Source organism: Lithobates pipiens, unplaced genomic scaffold (genome assembly GCF_037356315.1).
Source record: "Lithobates pipiens isolate NorthernLeopardFrog02 unplaced genomic scaffold, aLitPip1_a1.2 Scaffold_157, whole genome shotgun sequence".
Lineage (NCBI taxonomy): Eukaryota > Metazoa > Chordata > Amphibia > Anura > Ranidae > Lithobates > Lithobates pipiens.
In genome coordinates, this window is record NW_027507746.1 from 2,877,086 (window position 1) to 2,901,122 (window position 24,037).

At 43.0% G+C, this 24,037-nt stretch overlaps 1 protein-coding gene across 5 annotated transcripts in view; it reads right to left on the reverse strand.

Annotated features, from left to right (window-relative positions):
* Positions 1-24,037, reverse strand: part of LOC143981455 (NACHT, LRR and PYD domains-containing protein 3-like) — a 182,835-nt gene that overhangs the window by 148,869 nt on the left and 9,929 nt on the right. For 4 of the 5 annotated variants that reach the window (XM_077479317.1, XM_077479312.1, XM_077479313.1 and 1 more), the window contains exon 2: positions 1,569-1,636. In XM_077479317.1, coding sequence (XP_077335443.1) covers positions 1,569-1,605 — 37 coding nt within the window. In that variant the 5' untranslated portion in view covers positions 1,606-1,636. Of the gene's footprint in view, positions 1-1,568; positions 1,637-16,444; positions 16,466-24,037 lie in introns of those variants that run through there. The other variant, XM_077479314.1, reaches the window with a different exon arrangement.

Here is a 24,037-nt window from a genome sequence, read left to right on the forward strand (position 1 = left end):
GGATTGAACAGAGCTTTGTGAGATGTTCAAACCTTGGGATATTTTTTATAACCTCACCCTGCTTTATACTTCTCCAACACTTGTCTCCCCTTGACTCCCTGGCCTGTCTGGTGTGTTCCTTGGCCTTCATGATGCTGTTTGTTCACTAAGGTTCTCTTTTCACATATTTATTTGTAAAACATTTTGAAAACCATTTATCCTTTTCCTTTAACTTTAAAATTAATGTCCACTTTGTGTTGGTCTATCACAGGGATATGCAATTATCGGACCTCCAGCTGTTGCAAAACTACAAGTCCCATCATGTCTCTGCCTCTGAGTGTCATTCTTGTGGCTGTCAGAGTCTTGCTATGCTTCATGCGAATTGTAGTTCTACAACAGCTGGAGGTCCACCAATTGCAAATCCCTGCTCTATCATAATAAATCCCAATAAAATACATTTATGTTTTTGGCTGTAACATGACAAAATGTGGAAAGTTCAAGGGGTATGAATACTTTTTCAAGGCACTGCAAGTCTGTACTGGCAGCTGGCAATGCTATAAAGAGAATATAGAAGGGAAGGGAAATTAAATTATCCCCCAATATGTCTATATGTACATTATCATATGGATAGATTGGATTCACTGTGGTAATCTCACATGATTGCCTCCATAGTGGTAAATTACATCTCAGATGAATATTGGGTGCCATTTGTTAAAAAAAAAAAAATATTATATAATATATAGATATAGATATAGATATAGATATAGATATTTATTTATATTAGGGGGCTAATAAAATAATTACCTTCATGAATAATTCACATAATGTGTGTAATATGTTTATTTCCTATAATCTTCAGCTCCATCTAGTGGCCATAATGTCATATATTACTGGTTGAGGTATATCAAGAAAATACTGTTTTATAGCCACTAGATGTAGCTGAAGAAGATTATAGGAAGTAAACCTGTTAGACAAAATATGGGGATTATCAGTGATGGTTGTAGAAATGACACAAGCTCATAATATTTTTATGTATATATATATATATATATATATATATATATATATATATATATATAGACCTCCTAATGTATATGTAGGGATTTTAAACATTATGTTTATTGATTGTTTCATAGTTAACTAAAATAAACTATCAATCCTTTAAGAAACCTTCCCCCTGAATAATGATGTGTCTGATCAGTGTGAACTAAGAACTCTGATTACCCCCAAATCTCCCAGCAGTATGTGTCATGTGACACGGGGATGTGTTCTCCTTAGGATTATAGACAAAGGATTCCCCGACCACTACACAAATAACCATAACATTTGGGGTCCTCCAGTCATTATGGATCACTGGACCATCTCAGAAGATCATTTCCATCAATGATAAATAAAATCTGAAGACACGGGAATGTGATGGTGGAATTGATGAAAAGCTCGTGAACTCTTCTAATGGGTGGACTGACCAGATGTCTACAGGAAATGTCCAGACTATGGAGACATAAGATGTCCTATCATCTAATTCCAATCTCTGCAGATGTGAGATGGAGGAAAACATTGGAAAGGATGGTCAGGATCAGCAGTCATACCTTGTGGGGAGGAGGATGAGGAGGAAGAGGTCGCCATGACATCAGGAGATGACCCGAGATGACTTCACCTGGAAAGAGACCAAACAATAGTGCAATGAACAGGAATTTGCTTCCTTATGTGAATAACGATTGGCTGTCTAGGTGTCCAATCTGGGAAGATCTGAAATGGACTTCTGTCATTTACAGCCCATAACTATGAGGGTCAATAAATAACTTAATTCCAGCATTCATCTATTGGTATCTCGAGGGTCACAAAGGAATGTCACCCTGTTTAGGGCCCCAATTTTTACAGGCTCATATATTTAGGTGTCACCTCCACAAATCTGTGCCATTCATAGCCAAGACTGGTACTAACCAGCACCAAAGTATCAGCCAGTAAGATGTCTACAGAGAGGTCAGGTGATAAAAATGAGAAGACCCCAAAATAGAAGCGATGTGTGATCAGCAGAGACCTCCATTCAATAATAAGATGCTTCCAAGTGGATTCTTCAGGAAGGTCGGTATTTATTGTTCATAAAAAGATTAAACACCATTAATGAATTTTGTGTGGCTCTTTAGTGGCCACTTTGTCAGGGAAAGGTGTACAGGACACTTTAATGGGTGGGATCTGTGTGTGTCCTTCAGCCCAGACTATACTGCACAGTATACTGATATGTAAGGTTTTTTTTATATAATTATTCATTACCTATTAATATTCCTGACCAGGGCCGAAACTAGGGGGCAGGGGGGAGGCTGCCTCGGGTGCGGCATTGAGAGGGGTGCTGCAGCTGGTACTGATCCTCCTGCAACAGCTGAAAGGCTGCTTCTCCTCCTTTACCTCCCGCTAGCTTTCAACTGCTGCAGGAGGAAATTTCAGGGAGCGGTACATACCCGTCAAAGCTGACGCAGCTGCCACTCCGGTTCCTGCCCCTTCTTCAGATCATGCCCCCCCTCCACTCCTCTGTCCCCCTCCTCTGGTACCCCTGAATTGCTCACCTCTTCTTCCTGGCTAGTCATGTAGTGCAGGCTGAATAAAAACATGATCCTGAGCACAGAGAAGCCCATAATACAATCAGGAAGACAGCCACACAAAGTTATAACATAACCTTTCCTGGTCTTTCCTTCCCCCACTATCCATCCTGTCTGCTGCTGTAGGTAATCTAGATGGAGAGCGGGGGAAGGAAAGACCAGGAGAATGGGTGCCAAGGAAGAATACGTTATAACTTTGTGTAGCTGCCTTCCAGATCATATTATGAGCTTCTCCATGATGAGGATCATGATTTTATTCAGCCTGCACTGCACAACTAGGGGGAGGTGGTGAGCGCTGTGGGGGTACCAGTGGAGGGGGGCAGAGGAGGGGGAACAGAGGAGCACAGGGGGAACCAGAGGAGCACGGGGGGAAACCAGAGGAGCACGGGGGGGGGAAACCAGAGGAGCACGGGGGGAAACCAGAGGAGCACGGGGGGAAACCAGAGGAACACCGGAGGATCAAAGGAACACCGGAGGATCAGAGGAACACCGGGGGATCAGAGGAACACCGGGGGATCAGAGGAACACCGGGGGATCAGAGGAACACCGGGGCACCAGAGGAACACCGGGGCACCAGAGGAACACCGGGGCACCAGAGGAACACCGGGGCACCAGAGGAACAAGGAAGCCTCCAGGAAGCCCCCATGGCGTCAGAGTGGTGGGGTCACCCGTTTACATCACCGGGTGGCCCCACCCTCAGCTATATAAGAACTGTCACCCAGAAGAAGCGTCACTCGGCAGGAGCCTACTGTCAGAAACACCATGAATCAGACCGAGACAGAAGTACAATTAAATCACACTTGTTTATTAAATAAAAATAAAAAGGTAAATAGAAAAAGCGTAGTCAAAGCATAGCTAGAATCCAGTAACCGGATCGAGTAGTCAGCCAGGCCAGAAGTTAGGGATCCAAGTCAGGGCTGTCTTTAAGGCAGGGCAAAAGGGGAAGCTGCCCAGGGCCCTGTCATTGTTGTGGGGCCCAAAGCAGCTGTCTCATGTCTCATACTTGCCAACTATCCCAGTTTACATTCCCTTGTCCCTTGAAGTTTTAGTCCTGTGCTGCTGCTAATGCTGCCCAGCTCTGCCCTATTGTTGTGTACAGATGACTCACCTGCAGATCTGTGTTTACATGTAAATACTGGAATTCATATGTAAATAGCAGTCACATGCATATGTAAATAGCGGAGACCAATGACATTGATATGTAAATAAAGGCAGCATTCATAGGTATATCATGCCCCCCTGCAGTGAGGAGAAGATGTGCTGTAACCTATCGCAACCAGTGAGCAGTATTACTGTACAGTAATCTCTAGCAGCCAATCAACAAGCAGAAATGTGCTGTAACCTCTAGCAACTAATCAGTGAGCCTTAAGGAGTGCTGTAACCTCTAGCAACCAGTCAGTAAGCAGTAATGATATGCTGTAACCTCTGGCAACCAATTGCAATTGCTGCCTGATCTGATACAGTAAACTGATTTTAAGTCTAGCTGCTATTTATTGTATGTCTCAGAGAAGGTGGAGAGCGAAACTGCATGGGGGGGCTAAGAAAATTTTTGCCCTGGGTCCAATAAATATTAAAGACGGCCCTGATCCAAGTAGAGCAACAGCAAGCAGGATAAGGAGCCAGAAGGGATGTCAGCAAGCCAGTCTTTAAACAGAACCACAGGAGATGGTTTCTTGTGATGTGACCAAGGCGAAGGCAGAGTTGAAGTGAGCTGGACAGCTTTAAGTAGGCAGGTCAGACGAGCATGATCAGGAACAGCTGGTAACTGTGGAGAGAGATGAGAGCTGGCAATTAGCTGACAGCTGAGCAGCCAGCCCAGAGAAGGAAGGGCAAAGCCTGACACCTACCATGTATGTGAAACGGTTGCGTTTTTTTTTCTTTGGTTCGTCGGGCAGCATGGATTTACATTGCGGGACTTTTTTTTATTCTTTAACCACTTGACCACCGGGCACTTAAACACCCTTAATAACCAGACCAATTTTCAGTTTTCGGTGCTCTCGCATTTTGAATGACAATTACTCAGTCATGCAACACTGGACCTATATGAAATTTTTGTCCTTTTTTTCACACAAATAGAGCTTTCTTTTGGTGGTATTTAATCACCGCTGTTTTTTTTTTTTTTTTGTGCTATGAAAGAAAAAATACCGAAAATTCTGTAAAAAAACGAATTTTTCTTTGTTTCTGTTAGAAAATTTAGCAGATTAGTAATTTTTTCTTCATAAATTTTGGCCAAAATTTATACTACTACATATCTTTGGTAAAAATAAGTACAAATTGGTGGATATTATTTGGTCTTTGTGAAAGTTATAGAGTCCACAAGCTATGGTGCCAATATCTGAAAATTGATCACACCTGAAGGACTGACGGCCTATTTCAATTCTTGAGACCCTAACATGCCAGAAAAGTACAAATACCCCCCAAATGACCCCTTTTTGGAAAGAAGACATTCCAAGGTATTTAGTAAGAGGCATGATGAGTTTTTTGAAGTTGTCATTTTTTCCCACAATTCTTTGCAAAATCAAGATTCTTTTTACTTTTTTTTTTTTTTTTCACAAAATTGTCATATTATCAGGTTATTTCTCACACACAGCATATGCATACCACAAATTACACCCCAAAACACATTCTGCTATTACTCCCGAGTACGGCGATACCACATGTGTGAGACTTTTACACAGCGTGGCCACATACAGAGGCCCAACATGCATGGAGCGCCATCAGGTGTTCTGGAGCACCCAGGACAATTCTGACATTTCTCTCCTACATGTAAAAATCATCATTTATTTGCTAGAAAATTACATAGAACTCCAAAACATTATATATGTTTTTTTAGCAAACACCCTGGAGAATACAATGGTGGTCTTTGCAACTTTTTATCTCGCACGGTATCTGCGCAGTAATTTTTCGAATGCTTTTTTTTGGAAAAAAAACAGTTTTGTGCTTAAAAAAAAAAAAACACAGTAAAGTTAGCCCAATTTTTGCATAATGTGAAAGATGAAGTTACGCTGAGTAAATAGATACCTAATATGTCACTCTTCAAAATTGCACACGCTCGTGGAATGGCGGCAAACGTCGCTACTTAAAAATCCCCATAGGCGACGATTTACATTTTTTTTACTGGTTATATGTTTTGAGTTACAGAGGAGGTCTAGGGCTAGAATTATTTCTCTCGCTCTAATGTTCGCAGCGATACCTCACATGTGTGGTTTGAACACCGTTTTCATATGTGGGCGGGACTTACGCATGCGTTTGCTTCTGCATGCGAGCACATGGGGACAGGGGCGCTTTAAAAAAAAACATTTTTTTTATTGTTCATTTTACTTTATTTATTTTAGTTTGACATTTTTTTTCCCCAAAAATAATTTTTTTGATCACTTTTATTCCTATTACAAGGAATGTAAACATCCCTTGTAATAGGAATATGGCATGACAGGTCCTCTTTACAGTGAGATGTGGGGTCAATAAGACCCACATCTCACCTCTAAGCTGGGAAGCCTGAAAAAAAAAAAAGATTCTGGCTTTGATCGTATTAGCGATTCGGTAGAAGCACCGGAGGGCGGAGGGCGGCGGGAGATGTCTATGGCTGGGTATTGCAGGGTATCACCGACTATGGCTGGGTATCTCAGAGCATGGTGTTTCAGAGTACTGCGTTGCAGAGCATTGCAGGGTATTGGCGGGTGTTGCAGAGCATTGCAGAGTGTTGCAGGGTATTGGCGGGTGTTGCAGAGCATTGCAGAGTGTTGCAGGGTATCGGCGGGGGTTGCAGAGCATTGCAGAGTGTTGCAGGGTATCGGCGGGGGTTGCAGAGCATTGCAGAGTGTTGCAGGGTATCGGCGGGGGTTGCAGAGCATTGCAGAGTGTTGCAGGGTATTGGCGGGTGTTGCAGAGTGTTGCAGAGTGTTGCAGGGTATTGCAGAGCGTTGCGGAGTGTTGCAGGGCATTGCGGAGTGTTGCAGGGCATTGCGGAGTGTTGCAGGGCAATGCAGAGTGTTGCAGGGCAATGCAGAGTGTTGCAGGGCAATGCAGAGTGTTGCAGGGCATTGCAGAGTATTTGCAGGGAATTGCAGAGTATTTGCAGGGAATTGCAGAGTAATGCAGAGTATTTGTAGGGAATTGCAGAGTAATGCAGAGTATTTGCAGGGAATTGCAGAGTAATGCAGAGTATTTGCAGGGAATTGCAGAGTAATGCAGAGTATTTGCAGGGAATTGCAGAGTAATGCAGAGTATTTGCAGGGAATTGCAGAGTAATTCAGAGTATTTGCAGGGATTTGAGGGGTTAATTTTTGGTGAGCAGCGATGTGGGCACTGCAGATGCAGCTCACATCGCTGCTGACACCGATCTCTTCCCCCTCCGCTGTACCGATCGGTATGACGCCGGCTTGTTTACAAGTGATCACTCCGTCATTTGACGGAGCGATCACGTGGTAAACGGCCGCGATGAGCGGCCGTTTACCGTGATTTGTGATGCGCCGGGTCCACTGGACCCAGCGGTCACGGATGCTCTCGTGTGCGCGCCCCAGGGGGCGCACGAGAGCAGAATTCTGGGAGGCCGTTAATTAACGGCCTCTCAGAGTTAAACAACCGCCCTGAAGCCGTTAATCGGCAATGGGCGGTTGTTAAGTGGTTAATAAAGGACTTGTCTTTTTTACAATTTTTGACACTTTTTTGTAAAATGGGAGGGGTACAATTTACCCCATTACCAATTTCCATAGGGGGGCCGGGATCTGGGGGTCCCCTTGTTAAAGGGGGCTTCTAGATTCTGATAAGCCGCCCGCATACTCCCACAACCACCGGGCAAGGGTTGTGGGGATGAGGCCCTTGTTTGCATCAACATGGGGACAAGGTGCTTTGGGGGCTATTCCAATGTACCCTCCCCATGTTGAGGGTATGTGGCCTGGTATGGTTCAGGAGGGGGTGCTCTCTCGTCCTCCCTCTTTTCCTGCAGCCTGCCAGGTTGCGTGCTTGGATAAGGGTCTGGTATGGATTTTGGGGGGACCCTACGCCATTTTTTTTTTATTTGGAGCAGGGTTCCCTTAATTTCCATATCAGATCTGAAGGGCCTGGTATGGATTTTAGGGGGACCCCACGCCATTTTGTTTTACAGTTTGGTTTGGGGTTTCTCTTAATATACATACCAGACCCAAAGAGTCTGGTAATGGACTGGGGCAAACCATGCTCTTTTTTTCATGAATTTTATCTATATTGTCGAGACCCGACAATTCATTACAGCCGCGATCAGTTTCAAATGACAATTTTTATCTAGAAATGTAATTTTGCTGTAGGATTGTTCTAAACATGGGAAAACTGCGCCACTTTACAGGCATACGATAGACACCCCCCAGGCACGATATTTGAAGGAATATTTCATTTTTATTGTTTCACTTTAAGCATTAAAAGAATCACTGCTCCCGAAAAAAACCTGACATTTAAAAAAAAAATGTTGTATTGATAACTGTCACCTGGGGCAGGACCCAGGTACACAAACACTTTTTATGACAATAACTTTTAATTTTTCATGTTCCTGTCCCATAGACTTTAACGGTGTTCGTGTGTTCTTCAGAATTTTTTGCCTGTTCGATATGTTCTGGTGTGAACCGAACCCGGGGGTGTTCGGCTCATCCCTAGCTAGGAGGAATAAGGGGTACCAGTGGTTTCCCATATAATCTGACATAGGGGTGTCTGGACTTGAAATGTTACAAATTATCTGAGGAAACTAAATATGTTCATATTATGGCTGTGCTATTATTAATTTGGAAGTTATGAAACATGCTCAAATTTCAGAACTATCCCAACTGTTTAAGATTTATTTGCATTAAGGTATTTACGACTAGACATGTAGACACTGAAATATTTTGTTTTAGAATTTTGTTTTCGTCCAAAATAGGTCTTTATTTATTTTGTTTCGTTAACCACTTAAGGACCGCCGCATGCCAATGTACGTCATCACAATGGCATGTACAGGCACAAGCACGTACATGTACGTGCTTGCCTTCCAGCGGGTGGGGGGTCCGATCGGACCCCCTCCCGCTGGATGCGGCAGTCCATTTCGCTTCAGGAGCAATCCAGGATGAGGGGATGGCCGTTGGTTTCTGGCCATCCCCTCTCGATCGCTCCTGGCGAATGAGAAGCTTCCTCCCGTTGTGTATAGTAAACACAGGCAGGGAGGAAGTGATGTCATTCTCCTCGGGCGGTCTTTTTGACCGGACTACGAGGAGAAGACTGAAAGTAAGTGTGCACCAACACTACACTGACATGTAGGCACACATAGGCACACAAACCCCCCCGTCCCCCCCCTCCCCCTCCCCCTCCCCCTCCCAGTCACAGTGTCACTGATTGCAGTGATCATTTATTTACTGATCACTGCAGTGTCAGTTGTAAAAGTAAAAAGTGTCAGGGCAGTTAGTGTTAGGTCCAGGGTAGCCCCTTACCACCCCCCAATAAAGGTTTAACCCCCTGATTGCCCTTAGAGTTAACCCTTTCACCCCCTTTTGCCAGTGTCACTAAGCGATCATTTTTCTGATCGCTGCATTAGTGTCACTGGTGCCGCTAAGTAGCTAGTTATTTTTTTAGGTTCACCGCCAGGTTTTTGTAGCGCTAGGTACCCCGATATACTACCCAATAATGGTTGTAACCCCCTGATTGCCCCTAGTTAACCCTTTCACCCCCTTTTTCCAGTGTCACTAAGCGATCATTTTTCTGATCGCTGCATTAGTGTCACTAGTGTCACTAATGTCGCTAGGTAGCTAGTTATTTTTTTTAGGTTCACCGCCAGGTTTTTATAGCGCTAGGTACCCCCATATACTACCCAATAATGGTTTTAACCCCCTGATTGCCCCTAGTTAACCCTTTCACCAGCGATCACCGTATAAGTGTCACTGGTGACGCTGGTTAGCCAGTTAGTTATTTAGGTTCCCCATCAGGTTTTTTTATATATAGCGCCAGGGACCCCCCATATATTACCTAATAAAAATTTGAACCCCCTGATTGCCCCTAGTTAACCCTTTCACCATTGATCACCATATAAGTGTTACAGGTGACTCTGGTTAGTTAGTTTGCTTTTTATAGCATCAGGGCACCCACCATTTATTACCCAATAAAGGTTTAACCCCCTGATCACCCGCGGGTGATATCAATTAGGTTTTAGGGTCAGGGTCTGCGTCGCCCCAGGCAGCGCTAGGTTAGTGCCAGTACCGCTAACACCCACGCGCAAAGCATAAACCTCCCGTAGAGGTATAGAATCTAAACAGATCAATATCTGATCTGATCAGATCTATACTAACATCCCCAGCAGTTTAGGGTTCCAAAAAAAGGATTGTTAGCAGGATCAGCCCAGATACCTGCTAGCACCTGCGTTTTGCCCCTCCGCCCAGCCCACCCAAGTGCAGTATCGATCGATCACTGTCACTTACAAAACACTAAACACATAACTGCATCGATTGCAGAGTCAGGCCTGATCCCTGCGATCGCCAACAGTTTTTTTTGGTAGCATTTTATATTTAAATCCGGAAGGCAGTGCTTGGTTTTCGGGGTCCCGTACGTGGCTAGGCTCCCAAAAAGTCCCCCACATGTGGTATCCCCGTACTCGGGAGAAGCAGCAAAATTTATTTTGGGGTGTAATTTGACTTATGCCCATAGCATGTGTGAGCAATATATCATTTAGTGACAACTTTGTGCAAAAAAAAAATAATTTATATTCCTGCAACTTGTGGCAAAATATAAAATATTTCATGGACTCAACATGCCTCTCAGTAAATAGCTTGGGGTGTCTACTTTTCAAAATGGGGTCATTTGGGGGGGGTTTGTGCTATTTTGGCATTTTATGGCCTTCGAAACTGATAGGTAGTGAGGAGGGAAATCAAAAATTTGCACCCTTAGAAATCCTGAAGGCAGTGATTGGTTTTCGGGGTGCCGTACGCAGCTAGACTCCCAAAAAGTCCCACATATGTGGTATCCCCGTACTCAGGAGAAGCAGCAGAATATATTTTGGGGTGCAATTCTACATATAACTATGGCATGTGTGAGCAATATATCATTTAGTGACACCTTTTTGTAAACTTTTTTTTTTTTGTGTCATTTAATCACTTGGGACAAAAAAATAAAAATATTCTATGGGCTCAACATGCTCCTCAGCACTTTCCTTGGGGTATCTACTTTCCAAAATGGGGTCATATGGGGGGGGGGGGGGTTGTACTGCCCTGCCATTTTAGCACCTCAAGAAATGAGATAGGCAGTCATAAATTAAAAGCTGTTTAAATTCCAGAAAATGTACTCTAGTTTGTAGACGTTATAACTTTTGCGCAAACCAATAAATATACGCTTATTGAATTTTTTTTACTAAAGAAATGTGACTGAATAAATTTTGCCCTAAATGTATGACTAAAATTGAGTTTATTTGATTTTTCTTATAACAAAAAGTAGAAAATATATTTTTTTTTGTCAAAATTTTCGGTCTTTTTCCATTTATATCGCAAAAAATAAAAATCGCAGAGGCAATCAAATACCATCAAAATAAATCTCTATTTGTGGGAAGAAAAGGACACAAATTTTGTTTGGGTACAACATTGCATGACCGCGCAATTACCAGTTAAAGCAGTGCAGTGCAAAATTGTAAAAAAAAAAACTCTGGTCCTTAGGCTGAAAATTGGTCCGGGGCTAAAGTGGTTAAAAAATGCATTCGTCCGAAAATCTGAAATAATTAAGGTTGAATCTGTCATTGAAGGCTTATGGCGTCTGTTGAATGTTCTACGATTTGACGGAGCAGCTAAACTGTACGACACCGAAATCGTACATTTCCAGTCGAATGTTCCACCTACAAGCTATAGTAGAATTCTGATGTTGTATGACACTAGTAATAATTATATTTATTCATTATTATTACTAGTCAACCAACATTAGAATTCTTCTATAGCCTATGGGAAGAGCATGTGACCAAAAATGTCCATTTGCGGCGATTGCTTCGTCGAATCTTCATATCAAATCTTTTCTCTCTATGTAGAATAATCTTGAACTAATAGAGTTAAGGTTAGGCACATTCAACCACAGGTTTGATGGACACAGATCGCTATTATCAGCATCATGTCAAATCTCCTATCTATATCGAACTGTTGTAACGAAAATGAAAATAAAGCATTTGTTTATGTTGGATCTTTCAGTTTTCAGATTCTGCATGTTCGTTATTGTTTGTTAAAACGATAACAAAAATACCCGAAATTCGGACAAAAACGACCAGTATCTGTTGGTTCTCTGGATTGAGAGGGTGACAGTTTTACAATAGGCCTGGACATCCTGCCAGGCAGACAGTTGTTTTCACAGGTATAATCCTGGTTCTCTAGGGTGAGATAACAACTCTTTTGAAGTATAAAGCTATGAATTCCTGGGAGGAGGGAGAGGGCTCAGATTTCTACTGCAATGTTTAACTGTTAGCCCTTGTACACACGGTCGGACATTCCGACAATCAAATCCATTGCATAAATTCAGACGGATTTAGTCCGGAAGTGGTCCGGAAGTGGTGTTGCATACACACGGTTGGACTAAGTTGCCGGAATTTCTGGTTGCCAAGAATGCAGTGACGTAAGCCGCGTATGACGCAACTAGAAAAGGGAAGTTCAGCACCACGTCCGGCACCGCTTGGGCTCCTTCTGCTGATCTTGTGTTTATCGCATGTTAGTAGAAGTTTGGTTAGAGACGATGCGCGCTTTTCAGACTTGTGCTTCAGATTGTTACTGATCTTCAGTTTGTGCTTGTCAGTGCGTATCTGATTATCAGTGCGTGTAGTCAGTTAGCATTTGTTGGTCATTGTGGACTATATCTTGGTATATAGTACGCTTTGATTTTCAGTGCTTATTGTCTGCTTGTTTCTGGTTTTTAGTTCGTTCTTTCAGGCCTTGCTGTTTATTGGTGCTTTCTGTTTTCCATTCTGACCAGCCGACCATTTTCAAGCCATGTCGTAGAGTTCGTGTTGTGCAGGGGCTTGGTGTTGGGCTTTTAGCTTTGACACAAGTCCGGTCCATGAACAGGGCGAGGAGGAGTTTGTGGACCAAGAATTGGTTGTGCCAGCGTGACCAGTTCTCGCACATGCCTTTACTTTGTGAGATCTGGGAGAATAATCCTGATGATTTCAGGAATTATCTCCGGATGATGGACCCCATTTTTCCTAGTCTGCTGGCTTTGCTGTCCCCTTATATCAGCAGGCAGGATACCTGCATGCGGCAAGCCATCACTCATGAGCAGAGGCTCATCGCTACCTTGCGCTACTTGGCGACAGGGAGAAGTCTTCAGGACCTCAAGTTCTTGACAGGCATCTCCTCCCAGGCTCTGGGAATGATTATTCCAGAGACCTGTTCTGCCATCATTCAGGTCCTGCAGTAGAACTATATGAAGGTAAGTTTTCTCCTTTAACATCACATTCTATATATTTAATGTTTGCTAATGTGTTGTATTTCTTTCCTCATTCCCTAATTACCATGATTGCAATATGCTCTAATTGATATGCTGTGCCCCTTTGTCCTCTTGCATGCTGGAAGCTTTTCAAGTTCTTTTTTTTCCTTCATGCATATTTTCCCTTACTAACTTCCCCAGCATGCTCTTCTGGGGCCATAAACCTATAGCCTAGTCACTTAGCAATGTATTTTGTCAGCTCCATAATATTGCTTTCCCCTAAACACCAACTAAAATGTGTACAAATGTTATGCGTGTGCTTAAATTCATGCAGAGTGCCAGAATTTTTTTTGGGGTTGGGCCAAACTCATTAGGAACCCCCCTCCCCCCAATTGCTAGGTCAGCTGATAGCAATCCTCTATCTGCTGACTTTGTCAAACCTAATACACACTATACCTACCTTTTTTCTGGTCAGATTTATGGATGAATTCCCCAAAGCATGTAGTGCAAGGGCCTGCCTCAAATACTTTCAAATGCTACAGTTTAAAGTTTTTTTTTGCTCCTATTATTATCTTGATAGGTAATAGCAAAATGTGCTTCCATTTGTTCCTTTTTTGTATTATGACACTTATTACCTGATCGGTGGGCTGCCAATAGTGTAAGTAAGGAGGGGCTGGCCAAAGTATCACACATTATTTATGCATTCAGCTCTCAATGAAGTGGAGAGGGTTACCTGTCCAAAACATCCCCCCTCATTTTTTGCAATGGGCCATCAGATGGGGGGTGGGGGGGAGTGAGGAATCTGATAAGGGGACCTCATACTTTAGGCTTTAAATAGTCATTTCCAAAAATGTTATACTGATATTGTCCAAAAAATGTTTGTGTCTAATCTGCTTGCAATGTTGATGTGCAAAATTACTATTTTTTCTTCTTGTTTCACTCCACAGTTTCCTTCAACACCACAGGAATGGCAGACTGTGGCCTCCCACTTTGCCAGCCGTTGGGACTTTCCCAATTGTGGAGGTGTAATTGATGGGAAACACGTCCGCATCATCCCACCCCCCAGTTCAGGGTCCTACTATTATAATTACAAGGGGTATAATATTATTGTGATGTTGGCGGTGGTGTCAGCGATGTATGTATGTGGACGTGGCGAAAAATGGCCGTATGTCGGATGGTGGAGTGTTCGCATGGACGTAATTCAACTGGCGTCTCCAGAGTGGCAGTCTGGGCTTGCCACCTCCAGAGGAGAATGTAGAAGGACTCCCATTTGTTTTCGTCGCGGATGAGGCATTTGCTCTGCAAACCATCTGATGTGGCCTTTCCCGATGAGGACCCTCACCCTGGATCAGAGGATCTTTAATGTGCGGCTGGCCAGAGCCAGAAGAGTCATGGAGAACACTTTCGGGATAATGGCCAGCTGGTTCCGCCCATTTTTGATGCCAATACACATGGCGGAATATAAACTAAATCACATTGTGCTTGCCTGCTGTGTTCTGCACAATTTTTTCAAAAAACATTCAGCAAACTATGTGGCCTCAGTTGGCCCTGATGCAGACTTGCCGGAAAATGTCAACCTCACGGCCCTTGAAGCTGCTCGTCCTGGCTTGCCCCCCCAAAGCACCCACGAGGTCAGAAACCAATACATGGAGTACTTTGTGGGTAGGGGGACCATTGATATGCTAGACAATGTCTGAGAGGCATTTTTTAAATACATTTTTCTTTGAAACTGCAATAATCTTTTTTTTATCTACTGCTTGGCTTTGTTTTAGGTGTCTCCTAGGTATTTTTGCTGTTTTTTGGCCCTTTTTCTACAACAGTGCAAGCCCAAGTTCTGAGTAAGATGAGGTGACAGTCTCTTCTTCAGATAATCTTATTATGTTGTGGGTCTGCTACACACACACCTCGTTTTTGTTGATAATGTATGTAGTGCATTAATGACAAAAATATTGCTAATTTTCAGCACCATGGCAGAAATATGTGGGGTCATGAAAATGGCATGATTGGGGAAATTTAAACGTCACTGTGGGTGTTATTTACTAAAGGCAAATCCACTATGCACTACAAGTGCACTGCAAAAGTGCACCTGAAACTGCACTTGGAGTGCAAAGTGGATTTGCCTTTAGTAAATAACACCCATTGCCACAGAAAACAACAACTTTACTACAAATATTGCTTTTGCACATTGAAAAAGGAAGCCACACATTGTTGATAATTTAACTTTTCACTCAAAGCACATTCACATGTGCGTTTAGAAAAGGGTTTTACAACAAACCAACATATTTGGTGTATATAACATTATTTTGAGTAAGATTTTTATAACTTGCGTTTTTGTGTAAATAGGCATGTATCAAAGCATAAAATACAGAACACAGGAACTTACAAAGTTCAACTTTGAAAAGTGAAGACAATATCAGACATGAGTATGTACAAACTGTGCTGATATTGCCTTCATCAGATGGGGTGACACCCCTGGAAAAGCCAAATTTGGAAGATGCACACAAATTGAGAATCAAAAAGTGGCCAGTTTCTTCCTGATCCCATGCCTATGGCCGCGTACACACGGGCGGACTGTTCGCCCAACTTTGTTCGTCAAACAGTACGACAAACAGTCCGCTCAAAATTTGCATGAACGGACTTGACCACACACGATGAACGAACAGTCCGCTGAAAGCGTGCGTGATGACGTGTACAGCACGTACGACGGGACTAGAAAAACGACGTCCTATACACTGCAATGCAACCTTCGCCGTGTAAATTCTTTCTGAGCATGCGCGAGACTTAGTTTGTCGAACAAGCCTACACACGAGCGGACTGTCCGCTCAAACCAAGTTTCTGCGGACTGTCTTACGGGAATTCCGAAAAACTTTGTTCGTCAGACTGTCCGCTGAAACTGTCCGCTGAAGCCCACACACGAGCGGACTGTCCGCTGAAACACTGTTCAGTGGACAAAGTTGGGCGAACAGTCCGCCCGTGTGTACGCGGCCTAATGTCAACATGTGCTATCTCCCATCATGGGTTATCAATGTATGTGTTTTGGGGATGCAACCCCTTCATCTCAGCCACTTTAGTAGCAAGGAAGAGGCTGCACCCACAAAACGTGTACATTGATCCCCCATGATGGGAGATAGCACATCTTGACACACTGTGCGCATCTTCCAAATTTGGCTTTTCTAAAAATATAAAAGTGTTTTTGAAAATTTAAAATGGATGCTAGCTAGTTTTGGGAGTTTCAGACTCTCCCTAAAACATCAATGATGTTCTTCATTTTTTGTTGAACATCATTGATGTTTTTCTGGATATTCTCTAAATCGTGATTGCACCCCATTATCTCCCCAATGAGGATCTGGGCACTTTCACTGGTAAAATGCGATTCTTCTTCCACAACATCCACATCACCTAAAAATAAACCAATAAAAACACACCATGTATTATAAATATGCAGACATACATTGATTAGCTTACCTGAAGCTGTGGTCTCCGACACTCACCTGTTGTGGTGACAATTTCGCAAATTTCGACAATCTCTCCTTCCCTGCTTCTGGTGTTGGTATTTCCCCTTCTTTGGGAGGTGTGGGGTCCCTGGTGTCCTCAGACATCCCAAGTCTTCTCTCCCCTATGAGAATGTAAAAAAGGAATACTTAGCACACAGATATTTGAGGGCAGAAATAGGAATATGAAACATTGCTTGGAAGTGTCGTACAATTGTGTTTTTTGGCAGAGTTCAAATGTGAAAACATTATTTTTGACACTTTCTAAAGCTGGAATACTTACCTGCAGTGTGAACAAATATAGTCAAATGCAACTTGGCAAAACACATTATTTTTAGAGTGGGCTAACGAACGATGTTTATTACGAACGATTGAACCCATGAACATGAAAGTGGCCATTTTAAACTGTACAACATTAAATCAAAGCACATGGAGCAGTATGCAAGCAATAATAATAATATGAACACACGACAACTACTTACTTTTTGAAGAACTCGCTTGATCCTTCTGTACTGATCATGCTTCCTCAGTTTCAGGTCTGACCAGCGTTTTCTCAGTTGATCCTTGGATCATCGTACCCCAAAATACTTCTGCAGACTCTTCTCAACTTTAGTCATGATCTTGGCCTTTCTGATATTTGGGTTTGGGTAAGGTTCATACTTCCCATCATAGTCGTTCCTCTTCAATATGTCCACCGTCTCCAACATCTCTCCAAAAGACATATTTGAGGCCTTAAATCTTCTTCTCCAGGATCGGGACGTTTCAGGATCTGGGCTTTCCTCGCCCTCCTCCTCGTTAGTGGAATTATTAGTGTGCACCTGCTGTGTCTCCGCCATGTGCTCTCCCCACTGCGCCAAGAGAGAAGGGGTGGGGAATAGTCTAGAAAGAACATCAGGGGCAGGCAGAGTTTCATACATACACACTGTATATAAAACGCAACATGCGTGTGTTGTACATACGATCTGTGAGCAGAGTTAGGAGCTGACACGCCGATCGTTCACACAAAGGTACAATTTTAACTTGGTACATCACTAACCTATACTGCTTCTATATAGGCCTATGTTGGGACAAGATTAGGAGAGTTTAGCCTGACATTATTAGGGTTTGTCTTGTGTTGTGTCTTGCAGACAAGATGGATCCCTTCAAGGAAACACATTTTATGGAGCTAATTGTTGATATGCTCAGGGAGCTGCCCTGCCTGTGGCAGATGAACAACCCCTTTTATAAGGACCTAAGAAAGAGGAAGGCAGCGCTGGAAAAACTGCTTGGTTTGGTGAAGATCATGGTCCCCATGGCAGACATGACCTATGTTGTAACGGCTCCCCTAATGTAAAGGGGGTTAACGCCGTTTACGATGTTCCCTCTTCTGGACACACATCCACTCGCTACCAATATCCACAGCTAAACGACCCTTTCCTATAGGAGCCGACCCCTCTGGCAAAAAGACGAGACGCACTCTGTCTCTGCTGTAGTAGGAATGAATTTATTAAAGACCAACATTGTAACTTTATACACAATTCAAGGCACATGCTTTAACATGAACAAGAGCCCAGCTCCACCCACACATCCCAAGGCTCAACACCTCACCCTGGCATCTGCTAGGCTTCAAACGATCCCACCCAATACACATCTTTTCACAAAGGGTTAGCAGCCAGTCTGTCTGGCACTTTACAATACACACAAGGACAGACTTAAATGAACAATAGAAATGCAAAACAACTTAATTCCTCACAGCAATGACACTTAACCCCCCCAACACGGTCCGAACGGACATTTTCCATCGGATTTTCTGACCGTGTGTACAAGGGCTTAAAGTGGTTGTAAACCCTTACAAACCACTTTGACCTACAGGTAAGCCTAGATTAAGCCTTACCTGTAGGTCCAAGAAATATCTCCTAAACCTACACGGTTTAGGAAATATTTACTTAAAGACAGTGACAGCTGTCTACGTCATGCCACTGCTAACGGCGATATGCCATTAGTGGCGGCTCCCGTGCACATGTGCGGTAGTGACGTCATCGCTGCTCCGGCGCTTTGAGTGGCCAGAGCAGCGATATCCGAAAGGAAGATGGACGCTCCGGAGTACAGGGGACAGCGGTGACATCGCTGGCTCCTGTGTCAGGTAAGTGACATATAATGGGCTACTATGCGATGCATAGTAGCCCATTATGCTTTTTTTTTTTTTTTTTTTACACAAATTTTATTGAAAAGTAACAGAACATTACAATCAAAATTGAATCGCACATTGATGTTTACATTTCAACACAATATCTTAAATGTAAGCAAAGATATATAAGAGATTGCCAAGTTCACAAGGATTGAACAGTTACAGTATAGGATGTTTTAGACAAAAATGAAGAATTGTATTTGTCAGATAAGGCAAAAAGAGAATCAAAGCTTATATAAAGATAAAATAACAATATCCTTGAGGAGGAAGGGGAAAGGGGGGGGGGGAAGGGAGAAAAAAAAAAAAAAGGGGGGGGGGGAGTTTATAATTAGGCGTAGTGGCAGGAGGGAGGATTAGGCAGTGAGGAAGGGTGGACAGCGGCCTGCGCTGTATGAATATCTCAAGTACAAAAACATAGAACTCTGACAGAAAGTCGGCAGCAGATAATATTTAAATAGACGATTTGTATTCCTGAGTATCTTTAAAAGCTAGCCATTTTGACCAGGTTGAGGTGAATTGTAACATTCTTTCTTGTGAGATACTGATAAGCTCTTCAATAGTTTCAATAGAGGTGATCCTTCTGAACCATTCTTTTTTCGTTGGGATTGAAGTTGACCTCCAATGGGAGGGGATGCAGTGTCTAGCAGCGTTTGTCATTATCATCACTAGGGATTTCAAATATCTTTTTGAGGGGATTGTGTTGTGGTGCAGTAGAAAGTGGGCTGGTTCGAAATCTAACGGTTCTGAGGTTATAGATGTAATGGTTTCATGAACCATTTTCCAAAATGGTTGGATATGAGTGCAAGTCCACCATATGTGGAATAATGATCCCACTTCACCACTGCACCTCCAGCACTTGTTGGAGAACTGGGGGTTGAATTTCTGTATGGTGCTGGGTGTTCTATACCATCTGGTTAGAATCTTAAACCCGCACTCCTGAGTAGCGACATTGAGTGAGCCTTTGTGAGCGTACATGAAAATAGTTTCCCAATTTTTATTAGTGAATGAAAGGTTGAGGTCGTTTTCCCAGGCTAGACAGGATGGGAAAGAGAATTCTAGACCCTTGTCAAATAATGAGTTGTAGATAATTGAAATATTGTGTCTTTGAGGGTGCATACCTGAGCATAGAGTTTCAATGGTCTTGGGGGGTTTGGAACTCAGAGTTGTCAGTACTGCCGTGGAGAGAAAATGTCTTATTTGGAGGTATGTCCAGTGGGAGATTAGTCTCGGGTCGTTGTCTTTATTGATTTCCTCGAGGGGAAGAAGTTTCCCATTGTGTAAGAAATGTTTAATCAGTACATTTTTGTGGGGCCAGTTTTCTAAAAAAGATTTTTGTTTGTTTCCTGGGGGAAAGTCGGGGTTGTCTCTGAGAGGCGTTAGGGAACTGATCCAAGGGGTGGGGTCACTTTTTTTATACGTGTCATGGAATATTGCTAACGTGGGACCGATAATAGGATGAGATCTAATCTCTTTTGAGTGGTATTTGGGGTTTATCCATGGAAGATGACTGAGTGGGAAGGCGAATTGGGCTTGTTCTAGTGATACCCAGTCCTTGATAGGCTGGTGTAGATTCCAGTCCACTATACGTGTGAGTATAGCTGCTTGGTGGTACTTTTTCAGGTCCGGGAGGGCTATTCCACCTTTATTTTTTGGGAGAGTTAATCTTGTGTATTTGATTCTAGGAGGTTTACTCCTCCAAATAAAGGTGGTACACGCTTTGCGAAAGGCGGCAAAGAAGGAAGAAGGTAATCTGATAGGGATCGTTTGCATAGCGTAAAGAAATCTGGGAAGAATAGTCATTTTTATCAAAGAAGCCCTACCAAACCACGAAATGTTGAGGGAGTTCCATCTTATAAGGTCCTCTTGTGAGTCTTTAAGTAAGGGTAAAAAATTGAGTTTGAAAAGGTCAGTTAGATTTGAGGGTATTTCTATCCCAAGATAGGTAATATGTTTAGGGGACCACGTGAATGGGAAATTTTTCTTACATAGTTCAACATCATTGGAGGGTAAGGATATGTTTAGTGCTACCGATTTGGAGTGGTTAATTTTTAAGTTGGATATTGATTGGAACGCCTCAAGTTCTTGAATTATATTAGGCAGTGAAATATGGGGTTGCGATAGGAAGAGTAGCATGTCATCTGCGAAAGCGGCGATTTTATAGGAATGGTCTTTTATTTCTATGCCTTTTATGTCCGGGTTGGCTCTGATTTTATTAAGAAGCGGTTCAAGGGTGAGAACGAATAGAAGCGGGGACAAGGGACAACCTTGACGCGTCCCATTTTTAAGGGTGAAGGCGTTCGACAGGTGGCCGTTGGTGCGGACGCGAGCTGTAGGATTAGAGTAAAGTGCAGAGATGTATGCTCTCATCTTAGGCAGTAAGCCGATGTTTTTAAGGACTGCATCGATAAAGTCCCAGGCCACTCTGTCGAACGCCTTCTCGGCGTCGAGAGAGAGGAAGAATCCCTGTTTCTTTTTGGAAGTCAGCCAATTGTTTATGTTCAGGGCCTTAATGGTATTGTCCCGGCCCTCCCTACCCGGGATGAATCCCACTTGGTCAAGGGAGATTAGTGATGGAAGTAAGGGTAATATTCTATTGGCGAGAATTTTGGCATAAATTTTAATATCCACGTTTATTAAAGAAATTGGGCGGTAATTCGTGACGAGGGTTGGGTCTTTTCCTTCTTTGGGAATGACTGCTATGTGCGCTTCCAGGACCTGTTTGGGGGGGTTTCATTCGGAATGGAGTGATTGGAAAGTTTTCAAGAACCTGGGTTTAAGAATGTCGAGAAAAGTTTTGTAATATTGAAGTGGGAGACCATCTGGACCCGGGGCTTTGCCAGTTTTCATGTCTTTTAAAGCTCTATCAAATTCTACTCCATTAATGGGAGATTCGAGTTCCAGAGCGATATTGTGTGCTATTTTCGGGGGGCTGTGTTTGTCTAAATACTCTTGAATGAGTTTAGTTCTAGCCTCTGAGTTTGGGGGAAACTTGGGATTGGGAGGGATATTATAAAGTGATTGGTAGTACTGCTCAAATTGGTTGGCTATCTCCTCATTCGAGGAATACGACTTTCCTTTGTTGTCTTTTATTTGGTGTATGGTGGAAGCTGCTTTCTTACTCTGAACCGCTCTTGCAAGAACTTTGCCGCTTTTATTGCCTTGTTCGTAGTATATTTTATGACGTAATATATATTGCCTTTTGGCCTTTAGATTCAGTTCGTCGGCAAGCGAGTCTCTAGCTTTAGTCAACTCCTCAAACGCGGAGACAGCCATAGTTTTTTTGTGTAGAAGTTCTAATTTGTGTATGTGATCTACTAGGGATTTGATTCTAGCTTGTTTTTCTTTTTTGAGTTGGGTCAGTTTCCTAATAAATTCGCCTCTGATGACACTTTTGTGGGCTTCCCATTGAATGACGTTGGAGGTATCGTTAGTGTCGTTACGAGTAAAATATTCGGTGAGTATGTCTCTGAAGCGGAGAATATCTATAGGGTCTTTAAGTACAGTGGTGTTCATTCTCCAAGTTTTGGTTTTAGTGATTCTTTCCGGGAAAGTCAAAGTTAGTGTAATTGGGTGGTGGTCAGACAAAGTCATTGGCTCAATAGTTGTATTCGTCAGGAGTGGTAGGTCTGATTGTGTGATGTAGAAGTAGTCGATTCTGGAATATTTTTGATGGATTGTGGAAAAGTAAGTGTAATCTCTAGATTGAGGGTTGAGAGTTCTCCACGTGTCATGTAGCGTTAGCAACTGCAGCTGTAATTTAATTTGTTTAAGAGCCCTGAAGGGAATGCTCGAAGAGCCATTCGAAGTGTCAGCAATGGGGTTGAGGGGAACATTGAAGTCCCCTCCCAGTATTAGAATACCGGAAGCAAAATTTGTTAGAAGGTCTTTGACCTTACGAAAAAAAGCTACCTGTTTCGTATTGGGGGCGTAAATGTTGGCAATCGTGACCGGGCGTGATGACACCTCTCCCTTAAGGAAGATGTATCTTCCCCCCGGGTCAACCATTGTATCTTGTATCTGCAGTGGGGTGTGTTTCGAGATGAGGATGGATACTCCTTTTGTCTTCCCCTCAGGATTAGTGGAGTGGAAAACAGTGGGGAAACGTCCATCCGAGAGTTTTGGAACATTGTTAGATTTGAAATGAGTCTCTTGGATACATACTATGTTGGCTCTGTATTTGTGAAACTCAGAAAGGAACTTGGTTCTTTTAGTAGGGATATTGAGCCCTTTGGCGTTAATGGATAGTAATTTGAGGGAAAGGGTTGAGGTATGCGATCCCTGAGACGGCATAACTGAATATACCTGCCAACGGTGTTGGGAAAGAAAAAAGAGATGGAAAAATAAAAGAAGAAAGAATAAATAAAATTAGGGGGGGAGGGGTAAAAAAAAAAAAAAAAAAAAGGGGGGGGGGGGATGAAGGGATTACCTAAAACAGGTAGGTAGAACAGATACCGGAGGAAGGATTAGACCAGCTAAGCCAACCTATATGTATATGCCGGTAGGGTCAAGGAGCGATATAGGAGATCACTCCTTGTGTGGGTTCAATGACCAAAAGGGGGGACAAACAAGTGTCAGATGTTGTAACACAAAGTAAGATGTTTGAGATAAGGTAAGGGGGACCGGCGCCCAGGGAGCTCAAGTGCGCATGGAAATTTAAAACTGGACAGGGTTGTGATGCAAGGAGGTGAAAGGGGGGTAGCGCGGCAGCATCGCGTATTGTGATCAGAGCCAGCCAAGCCTATGTTGCAATGAGAAGAAGTGTGAGTAAGTGATCGACCTTGGACCGTGGAAATGCATATCTCTCTATAATGACCAACAAAACAAATTAAGTGAAGACCCTGTGTATATGTTGTGAGGCTAAGCGTCAGGGGGATGAGACCCTTTCACCCTCGGAGGGCATGAGTAAATATGTTGCTTGGTAGTAGTGTGTAGTAAAGGAATCTTCTAAACAACAATCTTAATAGCAATAACAATAATAATAATAACAATAACTTTAACCTTGCACAAAGAAGGAGTAAGGCGAACCGAGAATCCCGCCAGGCATCACCGAGCTCGGAGCCCAGAATTAACAACAAATAATTGTGTCAGTGGATTTGGAGACTAGTGCTGATCCCAGTTAGCAGAAGGGATGTGTCTATACATCGAGCAGGATAGTTAGGATAGGTCTTACTCAGATCCATGGGGGATATGCACTAGCGGGGTTCTCCACTCGCCCAGTTAACAGAAGCTGTTGTAAAAGAGAGAAGGGGTAATACCCCTAACAGAAGCTTCTGACTGGTAACAAACAAAAGTTGAAATCAAGCATACAACTTAAACTTTATGTATATAATGGCAGAGAAGAAGGAAGAACAAAAAATACAGTTTACCTCAATGACCTTAGTGGAATGGGGGTCAAGCCAGACTAAAAGAAACCTTCAAATATGGCA